Source organism: Rhamphochromis longiceps, linkage group LG15 (assembly GCF_057381845.1).
Source record: "Rhamphochromis longiceps isolate RC_006_pf linkage group LG15, R_longiceps_female_GT1.1, whole genome shotgun sequence".
In the NCBI taxonomy this organism is placed as follows: Eukaryota; Metazoa; Chordata; class Actinopteri; order Cichliformes; family Cichlidae; genus Rhamphochromis; species Rhamphochromis longiceps.
Window position 1 is genome coordinate 33,269,078 of NC_140571.1, and position 20,880 is coordinate 33,289,957.

Below are 20,880 nucleotides of genomic sequence, written 5' to 3' on the forward strand. Positions count from 1 at the left end.
GCGATGAATCTTCCTCAAAAGTTGAAACTTCTAACAACCAGTCATATCTATCTATTTGAACGACACAAAGAGGACTAAGGAGCTTGGGAAAAATATGACTGGACTTCTTTGAGTTTCTTGACGATGTTTCGCCTCCTATCTGGAAACTTAAAAGAAGTCCAGTGGCTTTTTTTCCAATCTCCTTAGGCTACCATGACCTGGATAACTGAGAACCTACTGAGAGATACAAAGAAGAATTTCAGATGGTGCCTTTGATGTGAAATGGACAGGTCCGTTTTTGATCAGCTCACAGCAGCAGCAGAAATCGGACAGTAATAGAAAAGAGATTGAAAAGGCAGTTTGTGTAATGACTGATAAATGCTGAAAGAAAAAAGTCCAGAGGAAAGAAATTTTATAAGATGTGGAGTTAACCCTAAACTAAACTTGTTAACTAAAAGCAATCAACATATATAGACACACATCGAGTTTGAAATTTCTCTGAAACAGAACATCTCTACAGATATCTGACATCATCATGAAACTTTCCCTTGTTTTTTTTGTTGTTAAAGATTATGTCAGGGTATGGGTCCTGTAGAGACAAGGATACTCCGCTAGTAAGTCAATTCAATTTTATTTATATAGCGCCAAATCACAACAACAGTTGCCTGAAGGCGCTTTATATTGTATACAATAATACATACAGAGAAAAATCCAACAATCATATGACCCCCTATGAGCAAGCACTTTGGCGACAGTGGGAAGGAAAAACTCCATTTTAACAGGAAGAAACCTCCGGCAGAACCAGGCTCAGGGAGAGGCGGCCATCTGCAGCGACCGGTTGGGGTGAGAGAAGGAAGACAGGGTAGAAGACATGCTGTGGAAGAGAGACAGAGGTTAATAACAAGTATGATTCAACGCAAAGAGGTCTATTAACACATACTGAGTGAGAAAGGTGACTGGAAAGGGAAAACTCAATGCATCATGGGAATCCCCCAGCAACCTACACCTATTGCAGCATAACTAAGGGAGAATTCAGGGTCACCTGGTCCAGCCCTAACTATATGCTTTAGCAAAAAGGAAAGTTTTAAGCGTAATCTTAAAAGTAGAGATAGTGTCTGTCTCCCGAATCCAAACTGGAAGCTGGTTCCATAGAAGAGGGGCCTGAAAACTGAAGGCTCTCCCTCCCATTCTACTTTTAAATACTCTAGGAACAACAAGTAAGCCTGCAGTGTGAGAGCAAAGTGCTCTAATAGGGTGATATGGTACTACAAGGTCATTAAGATAAGATGGGGCCTGATTATTTAAGACCTTGTATGTGAGGAGCAGGGTTTTGAATTCAATTCTGGATTTAACAGGAAGCCAATGAAGGGAAGCCAAAACAGGACAAATATGCTCTCTCTTTCTAGTCCCTGTCAGTATTCTAGCTGCAGCATTTTGGATTAACTGAAGGCTTTTCAATACTAGTCCAGTATTGAATAGCACTCTGGCTGGGCTGTCTGAGATTTAGATGGGGATGAGGTAGGTGGCATGAAAGAAAGTCTGAAAGGGAGAATGACGGCGAGCACAGAATTAAACAATGCAACGCGGAGAACGATTGGTTCAAATAATCTAGAGTATGAACCTTGAGGCACCAGACTACTGGAAACATGTAATGACAAACAACAACAATGACTTTACCAAGGAATATGATGTAACACCTGCTGATATTCCTGCAAATTAGCATATTGTCTTAAAAGCACAGGCAGAAAAAGTATCGATGAGTCACTTTAAATCAAGCGAGAGTGCTTTTTCTATTCATTTTTTCTAGACTACAATTAGTTCAACGTGGCTGCACTAAACAGCACATCATAACCTCTCATTACTTCATAATGTGTGCCCATAAAACATCCATTCACTCAATATTCTCTTAAATACCATTGCATTGGCAATATCCTGAACGTTCACACCACTTGTAATATAGCAGACTGCAGGTGATTACACTACTGATTCTCTTATTAACAGTTTGTGTTTGATAAGATTCAGAACATCATCCTGTGTATTGAGGATTCCTTTAAACATCTGAGTGAGTCAGAGCTTGAAATTGAGGAACTGAGCTCAGCAGACACGAAAATGGCTTTAAACAGTTCTCGAGAGACAGACAGGATTATGGCCTTATCTTTGGGAAGGAACTAAGATCCCTCTTATCTGGCACTTTATAAGAATATGCAGAGAAGAAAGGAATGGATGCTAGGCTTGAAACAGTTACTAAATCTGCCAAAGATAAAAGAGTTTTAGACAATTTAATACCAATCGCTCTGCTAAACACTGATTATAAGATTCTGTTAGGGGCTATATTTGTGACGCTGAAGAAAGGCACGAGGATTTCATAGTCAGGATTTGTAAAAGGAATAATAATAACAATGATATAACGCTGGTATTGGAGCGTCTTTATTATAGCAAAATAATTCAAGAAAGAGTGTATTTCTATTTTAAGATTTTCACAAAGCAAAGTTCATATTGAAAAGATTTATCTCTTTGACTCTTTGAATTTGGGGAAAAATCTGTTAGTGCCATTGGTTATCCAACGGAATAAATAACTCTCTAGGCCAGGGGTGTCAAACTCAAATACACAGTGGGCCAAAATTCAAAATGGAACAAAGTCGCGGGCTAACATTAATATTTATTGAAAAAAAAAATCTTCCTCCAGATATAAGAATGAATCTTTTCTTATGGACTCAAACAAGTTTAGCTGAAAAACTGAATATGGAACAGCAAAGCTTAATACTAAACAATATATATATTAGCTGTATAATACCAGTAGGCCTGCTCTAATAGTAATTTGGTATGGCTTCGCGGGCCAAATGTAATTAGGCTGTGGGCCAAATTTGGCCCGCGGGCCAAGTTTGACACCTATGCTCTAGGCCATCACACTTGATTCAAGATTTCAGATTAATTGAGGAATGTGTCAAATATGTAGTAGCAAACCAATTTTCCTCCCTCCAAAGGGAGGGGTTATCAACTCGGTTCCATTTGTCTGTTTGTTAGCAGGCTAGCTTCCACAGTTTTTAATATTTCACTTCAAATGTTATGTGATGGTTGATATCAAAAACCAGCTTGAACTGATTTAATTTGGATGGAAATTGGGTCAAGGTCAAGTCACACATTACTGACCAGCCTGCACCAACCCCTGACTTAAACCCCTTTGAAAATCTTTGAGGTGATCTCAATTGAGTTTTATTTATATAGCGCCAAAACACAACAACAGTTGGCTCAAGATACTTTATACTGGAAGGTAAAGACCTTATAATAATACAAAGAAAACCCCCCAAATTAGATGACCACCTATGACCAAGTGCTTTGGCGACAGTGGGAAGGAAAAACTCCCTTTTAACAGGAAGAAAGCCTAATCTAAAAAGTAGAGATGGTGTCTGCCTCGTGAATCCACAATGGAAGCTGGTTCCACAGAAGAGGGGCCTGATAAGAAGGCTCTGCCTCCCATTCTACTTTTAAATATTAGGAACTACAAGTGAGCCCAGTCTGAGAGCGAAGTGCTCTAATGGGGTGATATGGTACTATAAGATCATTAAGATAAGATGGGGCCTGATTATTTAAGACCTTGCATGTAAAGAGAAGAATTTTAAGTGGGAGCTAATGAAGTGAAGCCAATATAGGAGAAGTATGCTCTCTCTTTCTAGTCCCTGTCAGTACTCTTGCTGCAGCATTTTGGATCAACTTTTCAGGGATTTTTGAACTAAAGAGCAAGGTACATGCCAGAAGACCATCAAATATGGAGAAGCCTGAGAGATTTGTCAAAGAATGGGATTGCTCAGGAGACATGCGCATGACTCGTTGAAAACTACAACAAACAACTGCAGGCTGTTGTCCAGCAAAAAGGATACGCAATTCACTATTCCGGAAAACCACTTCTCAGAACTATGAGCAAAATATTTATAATAGACCGGAAACTGACAAGGGGTCAATACTTCCTTGTCATTCAGCTTGTTATATGAATGAAGAAGCTGAATGAAAATAACCAAGTTCACAAGTTTGGGTCACTAGTTACTCCTAGTTACTGCCTGAGGTGGGCTTCCATCACAGCAACACTGTATGAAAGCTATGCATTACATATGCATGCCAGTAATAATCCTTCATTCCACCTGTGTCTGGGAAATAAATTGCATGTACTGTGATGCCTTTTCCCAGGTTAGAAAGCCCTCTTGTGGCTGAACATGTTCAGAACATGAATCTATGATGAGCTGAAACAACAATCTCAAAGACAACAGTATAAAATTTTTTTTATTAACAAGCACAAAATATCAAAATTCAGCTGTAAAATCATTACAGGTTCACGTAAGGGTTTAAACTCTTGTTTAACGACAAAAGAGCTGATTCAGAAGATTAAGCACATTGGATTCACATCGTTTAATAAGCACCAAATCTGGAAAATTCAAGGGCTGAATTCAGGATAACCACTGACACACAACACAAAGAGACAATTTACAAGTAGAAAACAAAGAGTCATAATAAATATAATGCTTCTTAATGGTGTTTTGGGGAAGTGCAGGATCCTTGAGGCTCGACAGCACCAGTTAAGATCTTTGGATAAGAACACTTTAGGTACTGCTGGTCTGCTCAGTTTTCACACTGCAGAGGAAGAAAAATCGATTAGTTCAAACAACAGAAATGTTGCTATAGTGATGAGTTAAGTACTGGCTACATATAACATTAGAACAACAGGCTACTAACGTGTGCACATACTGTGGTAGCCCAGGGGTTGAACAAGGTACAGCTCCGGATCAGAGCAACAGCTGACTGCACTGGCGCTTTGGTTTGCCCAATATGACTTTCACTTGAGTTTCTGAAGCATCTTTTGTGTTTTGATGTCACAGTAAAATAACTTCATGAAAAATGACAACAATCCCACAGTCTCTCCACATCTTTGAAGTATTGTGCCCTAATCAGATTTGTGCATATAAAAGCTCTGCTTGTCATGCACAACACAACCTCATACTCAGTTTGAAAAAGCATGCAGTAACTGCATTTAAAAAGGAGCGAGAACACTCAGTGTGTGAATGAATTCAAACATTCACCTCTTTGAGTCAGTCTTCTCAGCACTGCTGTCTTTTGTCTTCTCTTCTTCTTTTATATCTAAGGTGTGAAAAATGGGGAAGAAAGAAACCTTTTAATCACAATCAGCGTTACACATTGTTACACTGTTAATAACAACAATCGAGTAAGCATCAAAGTAACCAACCAGCTTTCTTCTCCTCTCCTTCCTGTTTGTCCTCGTCCACTCTGGGCCTTTTGGCTCCTTTCTTGTGATTGGCTGTGTTCCTCCTGCCTCCCTCCCCTTCATCCTCAGAGTCTGAGAACTCTTCGTCACAGGCTATTCTCTTATCTGTAGCACGGACTGCAATCAAAGACCAAACTCTGGTGAGTTTGAGTGAGTGAGTTGTAACACAGCATAATAATGCATATGCAGTACTGCTGCTCCTTTTTTCCAAACCTGGGGTCCTTTCTCCCATGGGTTGGCAACCTTTCTGATGATGAGTGCCATCTAAAATTTCCCCAGAAGTCACTGTGCCATATCAACCATTGCATTAGGAATAAATTTAATAACGCTCTATATCAACAGTTACACACTATATAGAACTAATTTATAGAACTATTTTTGTTTGCAGATGTTGGCATAGTGCAGTATTATATTTATGTGTATTTCCGTGTTGCTGATGCTGCGCTGAGCTCCTGAAGCATTTGAAGTGTCGGAATGTGGAAATTTCAACATTGCTTGAAAAAACTGCCAGCTAGCAACGTCCTTCTCACCGGTAGGCTAAGTGATTTTTAGGCAATTAAAAGTTGAATCTGGTAGTTGGGGTTGTTAGCTAAGATACCGTCATTAAGAAGCAGCACAACTAATGTGTCTATGCGAGCTAATTTGCGATGTACACCGGTGGCCCGGCCATTTATTTTTAATACACCTTCTCAGATTAATTCACTGCGTGTCGTGCCATCAGTTAACCCTTCGCATGCCAGCTGTGGCACAAGTGCCCAGGGTTGCCGACCCCTGGTCTAAATTACAAACATGTCTGGGTAAACACTGCAGGCATTTTCCAATTTTAGTGTTCCCACTCAATACTGTTCTTCACCCTTTGATTCAAAACATTTTTTGATCATTTCATAAGTTGAGAGCCAGAGTAATGGGACCGTAAGGCTAATGTGGTACAATGCAGAAATGAAGATACTGCAGAACTGCACTGATAACATCCCCCTCTGTCTTATTTTCCACCTTTTTGCCACTTAGTGTCTCAGAAGGCTTTTCTTATTTCTCTGTTTTGTGCCTGTTCCCCCATCTTGTCTTAGAAAATAATTGTAGACGACAGCAGAAAGAGGCTTGCCAAAGAAGCTATAACCAAAAATGCAACGTACGCCATAGAAGCCGATGCTTTGTGAAAACGAATGAAGGTCTTACTGGATAAGCGTTTGTCAGGATCCTCTGTGTCCTCATCCACTGTGTCGTCTGGGACAGCATCCCCTGGGATGGCTTGCATCTGAACCCCTGGAGCATGAGGCAGCATCCGCAGGTTCTCAAACAGCCGCTGCCTGAAAAGTCACATACTGATCATCTGCATTTCAATGTCTTTATTAATCAATTGTTGTACATCACTTTTCTAGCCTAGCAACATTTTGACATTGTAATGTGAAGGTAGTTGTTTCCTTTCCACTGCTGCTTGCTCATAGCAAGTCAACGTTTTCTGCCTGTTATTGTGGGTCTTAAAGAACTTCAAATCGATGTTGTTGTGTTTCAGTGATAAATAGAACAGAATAGAACTGAAAAAGCTGAATTGAGATGAAGGCTGATATAAGTACAGTTAACTAGAGTTGACTGACAGATTAATATATAAGGGGAATAATGACTGTAGAACTGAATGGGTCGGTGATAGATGTTTTGCCAGGCAGAGGCGTCAGAGTGTGGAGAGCGTGTCTGAATGTGTGGAGTACTGGGCAGATTGTTGGCTGTACGGAGAAGCAGGGGAAATGAAATGAGCAGAGAATCCAGAGGGTGGAGAACTAATCTGAGCAAATAAAGAGTCAAATCTGGAGCACAGCCACCGAACTGGATGGCTCTCAGGGTGGGTTTCAGGCCTGAGAAGCAGCGCAGAGGAGGTGAAGGGCTACGGACTGAGGTGGGGCAGCGTGGACAGTGGAGAAGCTGCAGGTCCAGTTGTGGACATTGACTATCTAACTTATACAACAATTCATTTATTAGTTAGCCAACTGTGAGGTCAGCTTTCTAAGTTCAATCTGTTTTCATTCCTTCTGTATTTTAATTAAACTAATACCACACTGTCCAAAATGTATTTTTAACTTGTCAATAACATTCTTTTTCCACAATTATTCCAAATCTCCAGCAGTTCTAGGCTTGGAATTCTGGCAGTTCTAGAAAGAAAACAAATAGTTTCACATTTGACATACTTGATTTTGTCCATATATTCCTGTGAGTTCTGGTTGGTCATGTTGGAGGGGCTGATGTGGAGCTTGAAGTCAGGCCCGAAGTACTCAAAGTAGTCATTGTATGGCAGTTCTACAACAGAAATATCGTTGAGATGAGAAAAAAAAAACTGCTGGAGAAAATCTGTCAAATGAGGAATCACGTTAAAAGAAAAAGGGGTTCCACCACACCTGTTAAGATTTATTGAAACTTTATAACCTACACTGATCATGAGTGAGGGCAAGATGAAGAGAAATGTGTAGGGAGGTAAGTTAATGTGTTGAAATCCCGTTAAGAGAACTGCTGTCCCATTCCACGCTCTAATTACATCCCCCCTCTTTATGTGGAAATCTGACAGTCTGCTGACTCAGCTCCTTGTGAGCAAAGGCAGGAAGCAGGTTGGCCCTTCCCTAAGGTGAAGTTAACTAAAAACTCCATCACCTCAAACAAGCCTCACACTGCAGGCTACAGACACACACATTAAACTTTAAATGACCAGCATCACTGTTTGACATGCTCCACTTATTTGATCTATACCTGCAAAATTTAAAAAGAATATACATATGGTCCTGCAGTGATATTTATTTTGTTTTTTAGGCTTTGTTGAGTCAAGCTTGTCTATGGCAAGCATAGTACACTCCTCTGTCACCAATTCTTAAGAAGCTAGTAACTGCTAATGTAGTCTGGGGTCTCTAACTTCACACAGAGATCAAGAGAAGGCTATAGAGGTCTTTATACACCCAGATTATTTCAGCCTCAGCAGGCTCTACTTTAAGTAATAATTAGATAATATATCAGTTAAGTGGTGTGCACAACTACTCAACAAGGCTATAAAGCACTGCTGCCCTAAATAAATAGCACCCAAATTTAAGTTAACCATATGGACTGTATGTGTGTGTTAACCATCTTGGATCTGTCCAACCATCAGTTCAATTTTCAATTCAATTCCGCCTGAGAAACATGGAGTCAGACTTCGAGGTGCTCGTTCTCATCTCAACTAACTTCAAACTCAGTTGCAAACCACCCAAGTGCAAGCTGGAGGTCATAGCTTGATGAAATGAACAAAACCACATCGTCTGCAAAAAGCAGAGAGGTTATTCTGAGACCACCTCTAACTCTGGGCTGCACCTAGAAATTGTGTTCATTGAAGCTATGAAAAGAGTCAGTGACAAAGAACAACCCTGGTCACCTCAATGATGTGGCGAGTTAAACGAATCGCTCTTTTTATTAATGTAGGACACCTATTAAGTGCCGGTTCGGTAAACCAGATTGCCACTTAGCTTTTTTCTTCTTTCTTGTATAACAAAGAAAGCAAAGAAATCCAAGACAATTTTAACTATAGTCATTCACTGACATGGAAAAAGTGACTAACCGTCAGGGATGTCAGTGTCCAGAGCCACAGCTGTCTCATAGGTCCAGCATCGGGCCACATTTCGAATGGTGTATCCTCCTCCACCCAGCATGAGCAGTGGCAGGTTGAAGGACTTGATGTATTCCACACATTTGGCATGCCCTTTTAGGATTAAAAAACCCAGGAAAAACACACAAAATGCAAGACATTCAGTATGGTTTGTGACATCACTTTATTACACCATTCAGCATTACTGTACTGTGTATGTTTACCTCGGATGGTGAGGTTAAAGCAGCCAAGGCGGTCTCCTGAGAGAGAGTCTGCACCACACTGAAGAACCACAGCACTGGGCTGGTACATCTCCATCACCTTAGCCATCACCTACACAATCAAAGTAGAAAAATCTGTGACTCCTTGTCAACACCTTTATATTTATCTCTAATTCTTTAGACGTAAGGAAGCACTATAATTTCTGTTAAACATAATGACGACACAAGCCCGTGTGCATCTAAGAGCAAGAGCCATGCAACACAAATTTTGTATCTAAGAAGGGGGCTGCTTCAACATCTTCCGATAAAGCACAGAATTTTGCAACAACATGCTTGTGAAAACACTGCCTAAGCTAATTTTATGCTAATATTTGACTTACGCTGTGTCACAGGATAAAAACATGTCACTACTATTGCACTGTAATGCTTCTGCTGGCACGCTGTTTCAATAGATTCACACTAGATACACAAATTGTGCATCTGAAAAGAAGAATAGAAAATACTTACACCTATAAATGTTACCGAGTGCCAGCTGCAAGCATCAATAAAAAAAAACAAGAGTAGCTGTCTGTCTCCTATGTGACTACAGTACTTTAGATTTGAATTGCCTGCTGTAGCTAACCCTAACCCTACAATTAAAATCAGAACAGTGAGCTAAAAGACAACATGGTAATTCTCTATTGGTTTGCCTTTGAAAATACAATATTTTATCTGTTGTTTTTTTCCCCCCAGCAATATATTTATTTATTAATTATATTAGAGATGTTCCTGGTGATCAATTTCCTAGTCGACTAGTCGTGGGAAAAAAAACTTAGACTGCCCGACTAGTCTAAAACTAGGAAACAAAACTAAGACAATCTAAAGTTGGGTCGTGGGGGAAGCAGCAGGGAAGCCCAGACCTCCCTCTCACCACCTCCACCAGCGTATCCAGGAAACGTTTAGCCATTCCCAGACGTAATATCTCAAGCATGTCCCAGATAAACGCCCAGTTGGAACACCTTACCCTGGAGGCGACAGCCTTAGCCATCTCCTTTCAATATGGAGGAGCGTTGACTCTACTCTGAAGTTGTCCCAAATGATCTAACTCATCACCCTATTGCATCCTGTCAGAGAAAGCTAATTTCCTCCAGTTGTATCCGCGATCTCATTCTAATAACGTTAGCCTAGATCAGGGGTAGGCAACTCCAGGCCTCAAAGGCCGGTGTACTGCAGGTTTTGGTTGTGTCCTTGATCCAACACAGCTGATTTAAATGGCTAAAATACCTCCTCAAAATGTCTTGAAGTTCTCTAGAGGCCTGGTAGTGTGATTCAGGTGTGATCCAGGGTGATATCTAAAACCTGTAGGACACCGGCACTTGAGGCCTGGACCTTGCCTAACACTGGTCTAGATTGATAGATTCATGGCGTTTCCCAACAACAATCTGCTGTTGGGAAACGCAACAGCAGATTGCCCAATGCTGCCACCTGGTGGCAGATGGCAGCATTGGGCATCAATTAAAATTTTAACAAGTATAACAATTAGACTAGCAAGTCTGGTACTGACTAGTGACGACAGTGACGAGTAGTCAGCTGGGCAACTAGTTGCGGACATCCCTAAATTATATATATATTACTATTTAATCATTTCCTTCTGGATCAGTTCATTTGGGAAGAGCGAAAAAACGAAGTGCTGTGACTTTTAAAGGGTCAGTTATATTTGCAGTGCAAAACAAGCATTTGTGGAACTCACAGGCTTGAAGATTTGCTCATATGACTCGTCATCTATGCCATCCCGCAGTGGGAAGTTGACAGCGTAATATTTGCCTTTTCCAGCTCCAATATCCTAAAGGTAAAAAAGACAAAAAAGTGCATACTGAATAATCTCCAAGTATAGACTCCTCAGCAGTGTGCAAATGCATGTGTTAGCTGCACCAAATTAACAAAGCCCTTATATCTTTCCATGAACAAAAACAAAAAATAAATACTCACACAAATGCAAAACTATCCTATGATATCATCATACAGATTTTGCTGTTTTCAATTAAGAAATTATGACTTCTTAGTAACCAGCTGAAGGAAGAGTGTAAGGCTCACCCGAAGGTCACCAGTTCCAGGGAAGTACTCCCCATATTTATGGAAGGACACAGTCATAACTCTGTCTGTTGTGTAGAAGGCCTCCTCCACTCCATCTCCATGGTGGATGTCTATGTCGATGTACAGCACCCTCTGGTGGTACCTGGTAAAAAGGGCCACAGACAGAGCTCGGATGAGTACAAACACTGCATAGAAACAATGCTGTGAGAAATGGGTCTTTCACCTGCTTTCATTTAATGAATTTTTATATGTAGATGGGAAACAAAGCGGGAAATATTCTCACTTGAGCAGCTCCAGGATGGCCAGCACAATGTCATTGACGTAACAGAACCCTGAGGCCTCCGATTTCTTTGCATGGTGGAGTCCTCCTGCCCAATTCACTGCAATGTCTGTCTGCTGTCGGTTCAGCTTCACTGAGCCAGCTGTACACAACAGGAAACATGTTTGATTATGCAGTTTGTAAAGAAACTGATATATATCTGATGAGTTAATCAATAAGTCACTTAGTCTAACTTTGTTGTCATAACCGGAAAAATGTTTAATCAAGGCTGGCACTGAAACAGCTGGACAACTGAAAGCCAAGAACTTGTTCCTGTAACTGTGCTCTCCGGGAACAGGTGACAATAAAAAGAATTTGCTGCCTCAGTCTAATGACCACTGCACTGACTTTGTTTCTCAAGGATTTGACTGACAGTAATGAGGTCCTACATGAGCAATTACAGCTTTCTGTCTGTTCTTTTATAGAGGACTATTTATAAAGATGGTTGGTGCTAACTATACAGATCATGTTTCATTCTACTCTGGTTGATGACTTGTCAACAAACACAGTGCTTGTAACTTGTACCACAAAGCAGGATTTGGGGTTTAGTGAGAGAACTTCAGGAGTCCCACCAAATCCTCAGGATTACAAAGGTGGTTCACAAAGGTACACAAGATAAGGATTCATTTTTGTAGGGAATTCAATCCTGACCTCTTATTCCAAAGACAGTCATGTCTTTAGGAATATTATCCTTCCAAAGACAATGTAGAAATGACTGAGAACCACAAGACTTTTTAGATACAAATAATTGTGTTATTCTGTTAAATTGGCAGTGTCTATTAATGTTACAGATAGGTCTAATGTTGCTGAAACAGGAGCTCAATGACTTCCTGATGTTCCACACAAAATATTGTGAGTGTTGTGAATGTCATCACGTGGTGCATGTTCCTGCTTGTCTGCTGTGGTTCTATGGGAAGTAGTGTGTCAACTAGCAGATGCAAAGACAGTACTGTGGGTACTGATACTGCTATAAATGAGTAACTAATCCAATCGTCAGTTAGGATCTGAGTATCTATTTTTTGACAACCCTACTACAGACTATTTATCACCTCCAGAGTTGCAACAGAATGAATAAAACTGTGTCACAGTATATCTTTAACATAAATATTCAGATTGCTTGACTCAACTGACTTATCAAGACCTTTTATATGACCGCTTAGCAACATCTGATTCATCATTAGCACGACTTACCAGCCGAACCACCAGCAGACAGTTGGCAGAACTCAAACAAGCCATCGAATACTGGACAGTCCTCCCCAACATTGACTGCAGAGTAAATAAATACATAAATAAATAGGAAACCAAAAAATAGGAAGGTGTTCAAAATTTTGTTTGAGCAGTATGAATGGAAACAGAAGGGCAGAGGAGCTCCTTGTATTTCGTACTTGGAATAGTACACAAAATTCTGTAATGTCCCAAAGAGGACACAATGACTTACACCTCTGCATCTGTTTGCTGAACTCTGACATGTTGTCTGGTCGTATGGATCGGAGGAACTTGATGTAGTCATCACTGTGATATTTTGTCATCTCGTCTGCAGTGGCTTTGTGTGGCCTCTGAAACACAAGACATTCCAAGCTGGTTGGAAACTACAACAAGGAAGGCCAGAACCTATGGTATGCTTAGTGTCACATGCTTGGAAAACATACATAGACCTCCATCTTCCTGTACAGTCCATAGTTCAGAAGTAAGTTGTGGGTCATCCGGATACGATGTGGTTTCATGGGGTGCCCCTGTCCATAGTAATAATTTCCTATGTCACCTGCAAAGACAAAAGGAACAAGATAAACACATTTCCATCCGATAATAATTATTAATTTAAGCTGCGAATGAAAATAAAAATGGATGCTTTTCAGGTTCTGTCTGAGCAACAAAAGAGATTTTACACTTATTTACACATTCTATAAAAACAGCACATTTTGTACTTTTCATCAAAATTGACAACCTGCCAATTGTGTACTGTGTTTCTCCCCCCCTTCTTAATTCTTGGCTGTTCCTGCTCTAATCCTGACCACAAACAAAAAGACCAAATGAAACCCCCATATGTTAAGGTATTAACTGTTTTACATCTTTGAGGTATTCTGTGGCTGCTAAGTTAGCAACTAGCATGACACAAACATAATGCTAGAACAGCAAATAACAGAAAAGCAAAGGGAAAACCGAGTTTTTCTTAACACAACAACAGCGGGGAACAACAGCAACATCATTCACGGTGTAATACCATACGTATAATTCAAGCATTTTTAATGTAACTGAAAAACTATGGATGCTTACCACCAAGAAGTAGATCACAAGATTGTGCAGGTCAAACAGTGATGTTTACTTCAATTTTACCTGCACATGCAGTTATCCTACAATAGCTCACTACACCTCCTTCAGACTATGAATGTACTGCTGATCTCAGTTGCCAATATTATTAAAAGGTATAAAGTTCATGGGGCTGTAGCCACCTTCCCAGGACATGGGCGCAAGAACAAATGCAACTTCAGGTTGAACAGAGAAATAGCACGCAAAGTAGAAAAGAGAAAAAAAAATACTGGGTTGTTGTGTTTAGTGAGAAATAAAAAGCAACGTAAAAACAACAATAACACAGCATTTGACTGTTAAATATTCAGATGAAAACTGAATGCACGGTTCTAGTTCTAGTACATGTAAACTGAATGCAGGGCTATATGTGAACAAAGTTAGTTTTTACTGCAAGTCTCTTCAAAATTCTGACAAGATACTGTAACTATGTTCCTTGTACATGAGGAATACAAATAAGGGGTTTCTCTTATGAGAGAGAGTGATGTTAGACAACACGGTGATACGCTCCAATAAGGCCTGAGCACTTAATTGTGTAACAGTGGCACATTTTGCTTCATTATTTTTACGAATGTAACTCTGACGACGACTCATCAGTTCCTAATCATTTTTGATTTAACAGAGGTAACGCGGTGCACAAAGCCCGATCTACGTCTGCAACTATAAGTTATACAATCGTGACAATGAGTGCTTGTGTCGCAAATTCTCAACATTAATTTAACCGAAGCCCTCCTCTTTTCTCTGACTCGGTTGAAGTAAGGTGATTTTTTTTTTTACTTTTACTCATAATAGTAAACACACGAATACTCTCTTTGCACCGCGGATACCTTTCAAACGATGGTCATTAGCGCCTACTCGTTAGCTTGCTAGTGTTAAACAGTATACATTCACCAGCAGCTACACTGACTAGCTGGCTAGCGTTAGCCTGCCAGATGGCTCAGTTTGGGCTGCCCATTCACACGCTCAGGATGTCCCATACCGTCGTAGTAGTAGCAGACCTTCTTCTTGGTCCCGCCTGCGGTCGTGTAAGCCATTTTAAAAGTGCCTCTAGAAATAAAAAGTTGGTTTGAATTTGCTTCAGCAGACAGAAGATGGGATAGACGGCATCAACACATAATTACACACGGCGGAAAGTCGCTGAATGGGAGGCGCAACTTCGGCGGGGAGGGGCGGGTTAGACAACTTCGGTAGGCCACTTACCCCACCGCGAGGAGTCCCATTCAACCCAGAGGATGGGAAAAGTGGACTCATAAGGATGTGTGAAACATGGTAAAAACGCGCTTCATAAAATTCAGTTCCACTGCTTTATCCGTTACATTCTTTCATTTCTTACTACCATGCAATAGAATTAGATACATTTATGGCTGTAACAAATATGGATTTGTTAACTCCATTACCTGAAGTATTGCCCAACAAACCTGTCCCTGACCCACCTGTCAGGGACAGGTACTGGCGGTGACTGCGAAAATACAGGCGATCGTTGAGTTTCCAGTCCCACAAACGAGAAGGGCGCTGCGCCGATTTCTAGGAATGTGTGGTTATTACAGAGGTTTTTGTAAGAACTTTGCCACTGTTGTCGTTCCTCTCACCGATTTGATCAGTCCGGTGAAGCCTTTTGTGTGGACGCCTGTTTGTCAGACTGCTTTCGAGTCTGCGAAAGCATTACTGTGCAGTTCCCCTGTTCTTACGGCACCAAATTTCATGTCCCCTTTCAAGCTCGAGGTTGACGCTAGTGCGGCTGGTGCAGGAGCTGTCCTTATGCAGGAAGACCATCGCGGCGTGGATCGCCCAATTTGTTATTTTTCCAAAAAATTCAACAAACATCAGATTAACTACAGCACTATTGAAAAGGAAGCCCTTGCCTTGTTGTTAGCCCTGCAGCATTTCGAGGTGTATATCGGATCCAGCTCTATCCCTGTTCAAGTGTTCACTGACCACAATCCATTGGTGTTTCTCTCCCAGATGCAAAACTCAAATCAGAGACTTATGCGTTGGTCCCTTCTTTTGCAAGATTTCAACCTGCAAATCAAACATAAGAAAGGGACGGAAAATGTCATCGCTGACGCCCTGTCGAGAGCAATTTCATAGTTTGGGAATTAAACAATAGGAGGGTTGTTTAATTGTTTTTGTTTTTCGTCAGTTTTCACCTGGTTTGATATTTATATTTACCCCGAGAGTCATTTTTGGGCAATGCCCTGATTTTATGCTGAGCTTTAAAGGAATTTTAAGAGGGTAATACCAAAAAAAGCCAGTACAGATTTGCACATGGACAGAGCTGGAGCTGTTAACTTATCAGGTTGTACATGAGTACTAATCAGTTCTTCGGTTTTTCCACAGTTATAGTGTTGTTATGGAGCTATATCTGAGTGGAAGACTTTTGAGAACCAGACCACATTTTAACAAATCTGATGTCTGAACATTATATATGTATATAGTGAAAGTTGGGGAAATGTCCACTTAAAGAAAATCATGGCAGACAGAATCCTCTCATAGCTTGAGAGTGGTTCCAGATTCTTTGTGCAGCAGTAATCCTGTACAGTATTGCTCAGGTACAAGGCAAACTGTAAATGATGATGAAACATTTTTTACCAAAAACTATTTTGGTAGTCTCTTATTCTATTCATGCCCCTTAATGTAGCCATATTGTGAACTTTGGACAGAACTGGGTTAGCTGTTTCTGAATCCTGTTTTCATGCTAAGTTATTCTAAAGACAGGGTTATTTTGTTTTGGAACCAAATCAGACGTTAATGAAACTCAAAGTCTGTACTGTAGCAACTGTAGTGTCTAGACCTAGTCTTTGTCGTTTTTAGTGCCTTAACGTAACCGAATGAATTTTTGAAGAATTGATGCTAATGTAGAAATCTCTGATATATATGACTTAAACTTGGGTGTGTGTGTAAATTCTTTGCTCCACTGCCCTTCCATTTTCCAAATGCAGACTTATTTGCTTTAAAAAATATTGATGAAAGCAAGATTAAACATTACATTCAGGGATATGAAAATAATGTAGGGACGTTTGTGTCCAGAAACATGAATCAATAGAACATTTCCCATGTTGCTTGTTTGTGTTTATTGTGTTATGGTGTGTTGATACCTGTGCATTCCTGCATTATCCTTTTGTGTTGCACATTTTTTGCTTGCTACCTGGCCTGTCTCCCCAATGTGATGTTTGTATTGTATACGGTCGGCAAGGTCTGTCATCTCGGTTGTGGGCAAAAGACCTTCAACTGACAAATAAAGGCCATCTCATCTCATCTCATCTCATCTCATCTCATCAACATTTCTTCAGGGAGACACCGATGGTGGTTTTGGTTTGTACCCCACTAAGTTTCTTTCTTTCCACCACTCAGAATTACAACCACGGTGTAAGTCTGCAAGTCAGTTATTTCTGATCTACTACCCTCAAAAAGAATATTAAAATACACCAATACACATGAAATCCTCTCACAAATGTTTACACATTCTATTAATTTAACAACACACTTTTGATACAGAATGAATATTTGCACAGAACAGATTTCCTTTTTTAAAAAAAATCAGCATAGAACAAACAGCTGGTTTGACATGAGTCATCAGAGGACACCTTCTTTTCTTCACTAAGTGTTGGTAACCCAATGAGAAAGCAGTAGGGGAAAAGAACAGTATACTTACATTTATAAACACAAGCTCAAGTCTTAAATGCTTTAAAGGTTTTGGACATGGTGACAGCCAAGCTTGCAACACTTATAACTATTCTGATAAGCCAATCTGTTCTACAGACTAGGTATTATGTTAAAAACTAAAGGAGGCCACCTTCTAAAGCAGCGGTCCCCAACCCCCGGGCCTCAGACCGGTACCGGTCCGTGAGTCATTTGGTACTGGACCGCGAGTGTTGAGGCTCAGGTGTGAAATGTATGGTTTTCAGGGTTTTTATCGGTTTTCAGCATTATTTTGTTATCGTTTTTATCATTAACTCGGTTTTCCTGGGTCTTTTCACGTGTGTTATGAATAAATCTTCTTTTTTTCGGTACCGGTACTAGTTTTATTTTGTTGTATTTATCTGCGACACCTTAAAGGCCGGTCCGTGAAAATATTGTCGGGCATAAACCGGTCCGTGGCGCAAAAAAGGTTGGGGACCGCTGTTCTAAAGGACTGATCACAGCAGGCGTTAAATAAAACACAATGAGCAAACACAAAAGTCTACTGTGTTATACTGGCAACTGGATTTTACATGCAGTTTTGGCCAGGTAAACACCACGATAAGGAATGATGAACTTTTTCTGTTCGGTTTTGAAGGTGTTTTTTCATGAAAAAAAGCATCACACTTATAGCTTATCTTAACAGCACGAATGTCAGTGTTTGATAATCTCTTAAAAATAATCTCTTTAGTTAATCACACAGCTCAGCACTGTTTTTTTCTCTACATGGGGAAAACATTGACAGACAAGTGAGTTCATTTGCAAGATCAAATGCTTTGAACTGCAGCTTTTAGTCAAACCATGAAACTATTTTGTTCTTTTTTCTTTCACACATTTGAAAAGAAATTTACATCAAGTTCCTTTTATATTTGGTCACACTGTCATCCTGGTATTAAATGCCATCAAAGTGCTATTAATGTCTTTCGAGGTCTCAGAATTTGGCATTTTTAAATAAACCCCAATTCAAAGAATCTCATCAGAGGAGTTTGAGCTCATCATGGCCAGTTGAATGTCCTACCAGTGATCTGGTAAAACTTCTGATTGAAGGGATGAAAGAATTTTTGCAGTTTAGTCACTACTGATGGGTCCACCTCCGGATGGGTGCGGCCCTTGCTGCCTGCCAGGCACTTGTTAAAGACAATGTTAAATCGCAGACAATAAAATCCCCTGGTGGCATTGAAGTACAGGTTATACTGGCTGATCCTGGAGGGGAGGTTAAGGAAGCGCTCAACAAGCTGCAGCTCTGGCAGCGGGTCTGTAATAAGGCGATCCCCATCCACAATGTGAAACTGCTCCACGGGAAAGTACTTCAACCAACGCTCCAAATGTTTGGTGTAGATGCTGGTCCGGACTGCTTTGTATTTCGTGTTCACCTCGCAGGTGTTGGTGTCAATGACCAGCTTCTCAAACTTGTGGTAGGTCTTGTTTTTGCGCTCCTTGCCCTCCAGCACTTGGGTATAGTCCGACACAGCTCTGGTGGTAGGCTCGCGCACGATGATCAGCAGCTTGATGGAAGAGTTCATCTTGAATATCCGTTCAGGGACTTCCTCTGTGATGAAGTAAGCGGGGCTCTTTTCAATGGTGATCTGATGAGGGAAGGAGAAGGGCATTTTCCCCCTGTACCAGTCGATGCCACGAGCGTAATTTTGGTCATTGTCAAAGAAGTGGATCTCTTGTGAAGCCTTGACAACTGCTGGATGCAGGTTGAGCATTTCCAGCAGGGCACGGGTGCCACCTTTACGCACCCCGATGATAATGGCCTGAGGCAGTTGTTGGACCAGGTTGTGCAGGCGAATTTGCTCTTTGGTGGCATTGCCCTTACGGATTTCATGTAGGAGGCCACGCTTAAACTGCAGAGTGCGGAGAGGAATTTGCTCTGGTTCAGGGGCGGACAGTCTGCTGTCAACTGGGCAAATGGGCTGTAGCCTGAAACACAGGAAAAGAACGCATCTATCTTATTTTGTATCTCATTCTATAAGGAATTTTATCGCTCATAGAATACATTTATCACTTCAATCTTAACTAAATAAGCTACTTGAATGTAAAACTTATTATTAATGGAACAATTCTCTGAAGCTAATGCAAAGAAACATCCTGAAACATCTATGACCTTCTGAGACCTCTGAAAAGCCTGCGGTATGTTAAGACTAAGGCTTTTGCAGCAGATGTTTAAAGTACTGTGAGTTGCGCCACCACAGCAGACTCGTCCTAGCACCAAGGACACAGCAAGCATAAAGTCACCCACTGGTTTGTCCTGTTTCTGGGGTATTGAACTGAATATTCTCACTGTCACCAAAACCCTTTTTTTAAAACAAGGAAGTATAGTGAGTCACTGAGTAGTAACCACAAACAGCCATAAACTGCCAAAGCTGCTGCCCCCTGCTGGCCATTATGCAGGTTTAAGGAACTGTCTCCACTTTTTAGACTTGAACGCTGCATTCATATTTTACATACAGTCTGTGTCTAACAGATCCCTCAACTGGTTCACGGTTAGTTCCTCATCAACTATGGTATTCATTTCTTTGGAATGCCATTTCTCTTATGCATACCCAAGTCCTCACACCACACCACCTTTTCAACATGCAAAATTGCGAGCACCACATCTTTGTCAATAAAGATGACTACAGCAGTGCATATACCAGATATATGACTTGTTTGTTTTTAGAATAACTGATGGCACTAAATACTGTAAAAATTTCACCTCAAGAAATGAAAATACTGAAGAATTTCTCTCATTTAATCTAAAGCAGAAAATCTGCCTCAGTCAGGAGAACTTCACAACCTCCATTTTAGGATAAAAAATGATTTAAATGTGTACCTGTCAAAGCTACACATTGCCAAGTTGCATGTCTATGAATGCATAAATACTTCAAGATTTTATAAAGTACAGAAATGTTTCTGGAATACACTGTGATTGGTTTAAAAAGTATAGGACACTAAAGTTTGTAATGCAAGTTGCTTTAAATTAAGGCAATGTATGTTTTAAAATATACCCGCCATGACTTACCTATCCAAAGTCCCAACCCTGGCCACGAGATAGAGGACACTTCCGATAGCAAGGCTGCCCAAAACGAAGAGCTTCTGTCTCAGCAATGCCTGCTGTTTGAATAGCATGGCCCTCCATCAATCTTCAGGACTGTGACTTCAGCCTGCAGAGAGCCAAGCACATAAACTACTAATCACCGAGGGAAGAGAGACAGCCTAATGTTTATTAACACACACTCACTCAAGTCTTACAAGTGATTAAGCCGCGCTCACATAAGGCTGAAAAGTGCTGCATTGCCATTAAAGGAAACGCTTGCCCAACCACCACTTTGTTACATTTATTTATTTATTTATTTATTTCAGACAAGCTGAGAATCTGATTTAATGGAATACACTGGCATGCTGAGAAAGATCAGTTACTGCTACGGTTTTAAAAAATTGGCTTCAGCATTCC

The 20,880-nt window shown here is 40.6% G+C and overlaps 2 protein-coding genes across 2 annotated transcripts; both read right to left on the reverse strand.

Annotated features, from left to right (window-relative positions):
- Positions 1 to 4,233: 4,233 nt before the first annotated feature.
- LOC146652971 (histone deacetylase 2) lies at positions 4,234 to 14,924 on the reverse strand. Its single transcript, XM_085381869.1, has 14 exons — positions 14,743 to 14,924; positions 13,109 to 13,221; positions 12,898 to 13,015; positions 12,651 to 12,725; positions 11,424 to 11,562; positions 11,141 to 11,282; positions 10,797 to 10,889; positions 9,071 to 9,179; positions 8,820 to 8,960; positions 7,432 to 7,540; positions 6,428 to 6,558; positions 5,213 to 5,368; positions 5,049 to 5,106; positions 4,234 to 4,602 (listed from the first exon to the last, which is right to left on the reverse strand). The coding sequence occupies exons 1-14, from the start codon at positions 14,795 to 14,797 to the stop codon at positions 4,572 to 4,574; spliced, it is 1,470 nt and encodes a 489-aa protein (XP_085237995.1). The 5' UTR covers positions 14,798 to 14,924; the 3' UTR covers positions 4,234 to 4,571.
- A 3,383-nt stretch (positions 14,925 to 18,307) lies between these two features.
- On the reverse strand, positions 18,308 to 20,596 carry LOC146652972 (heparan sulfate glucosamine 3-O-sulfotransferase 5). Its single transcript, XM_085382042.1, has 2 exons — positions 20,449 to 20,596; positions 18,308 to 19,367 (listed from the first exon to the last, which is right to left on the reverse strand). Exons 1-2 carry the CDS (start codon positions 20,553 to 20,555, stop codon positions 18,437 to 18,439), a joined length of 1,038 nt encoding a protein of 345 aa, XP_085238168.1. The 5' UTR covers positions 20,556 to 20,596; the 3' UTR covers positions 18,308 to 18,436.
- Positions 20,597 to 20,880: the final 284 nt, after the last annotated feature.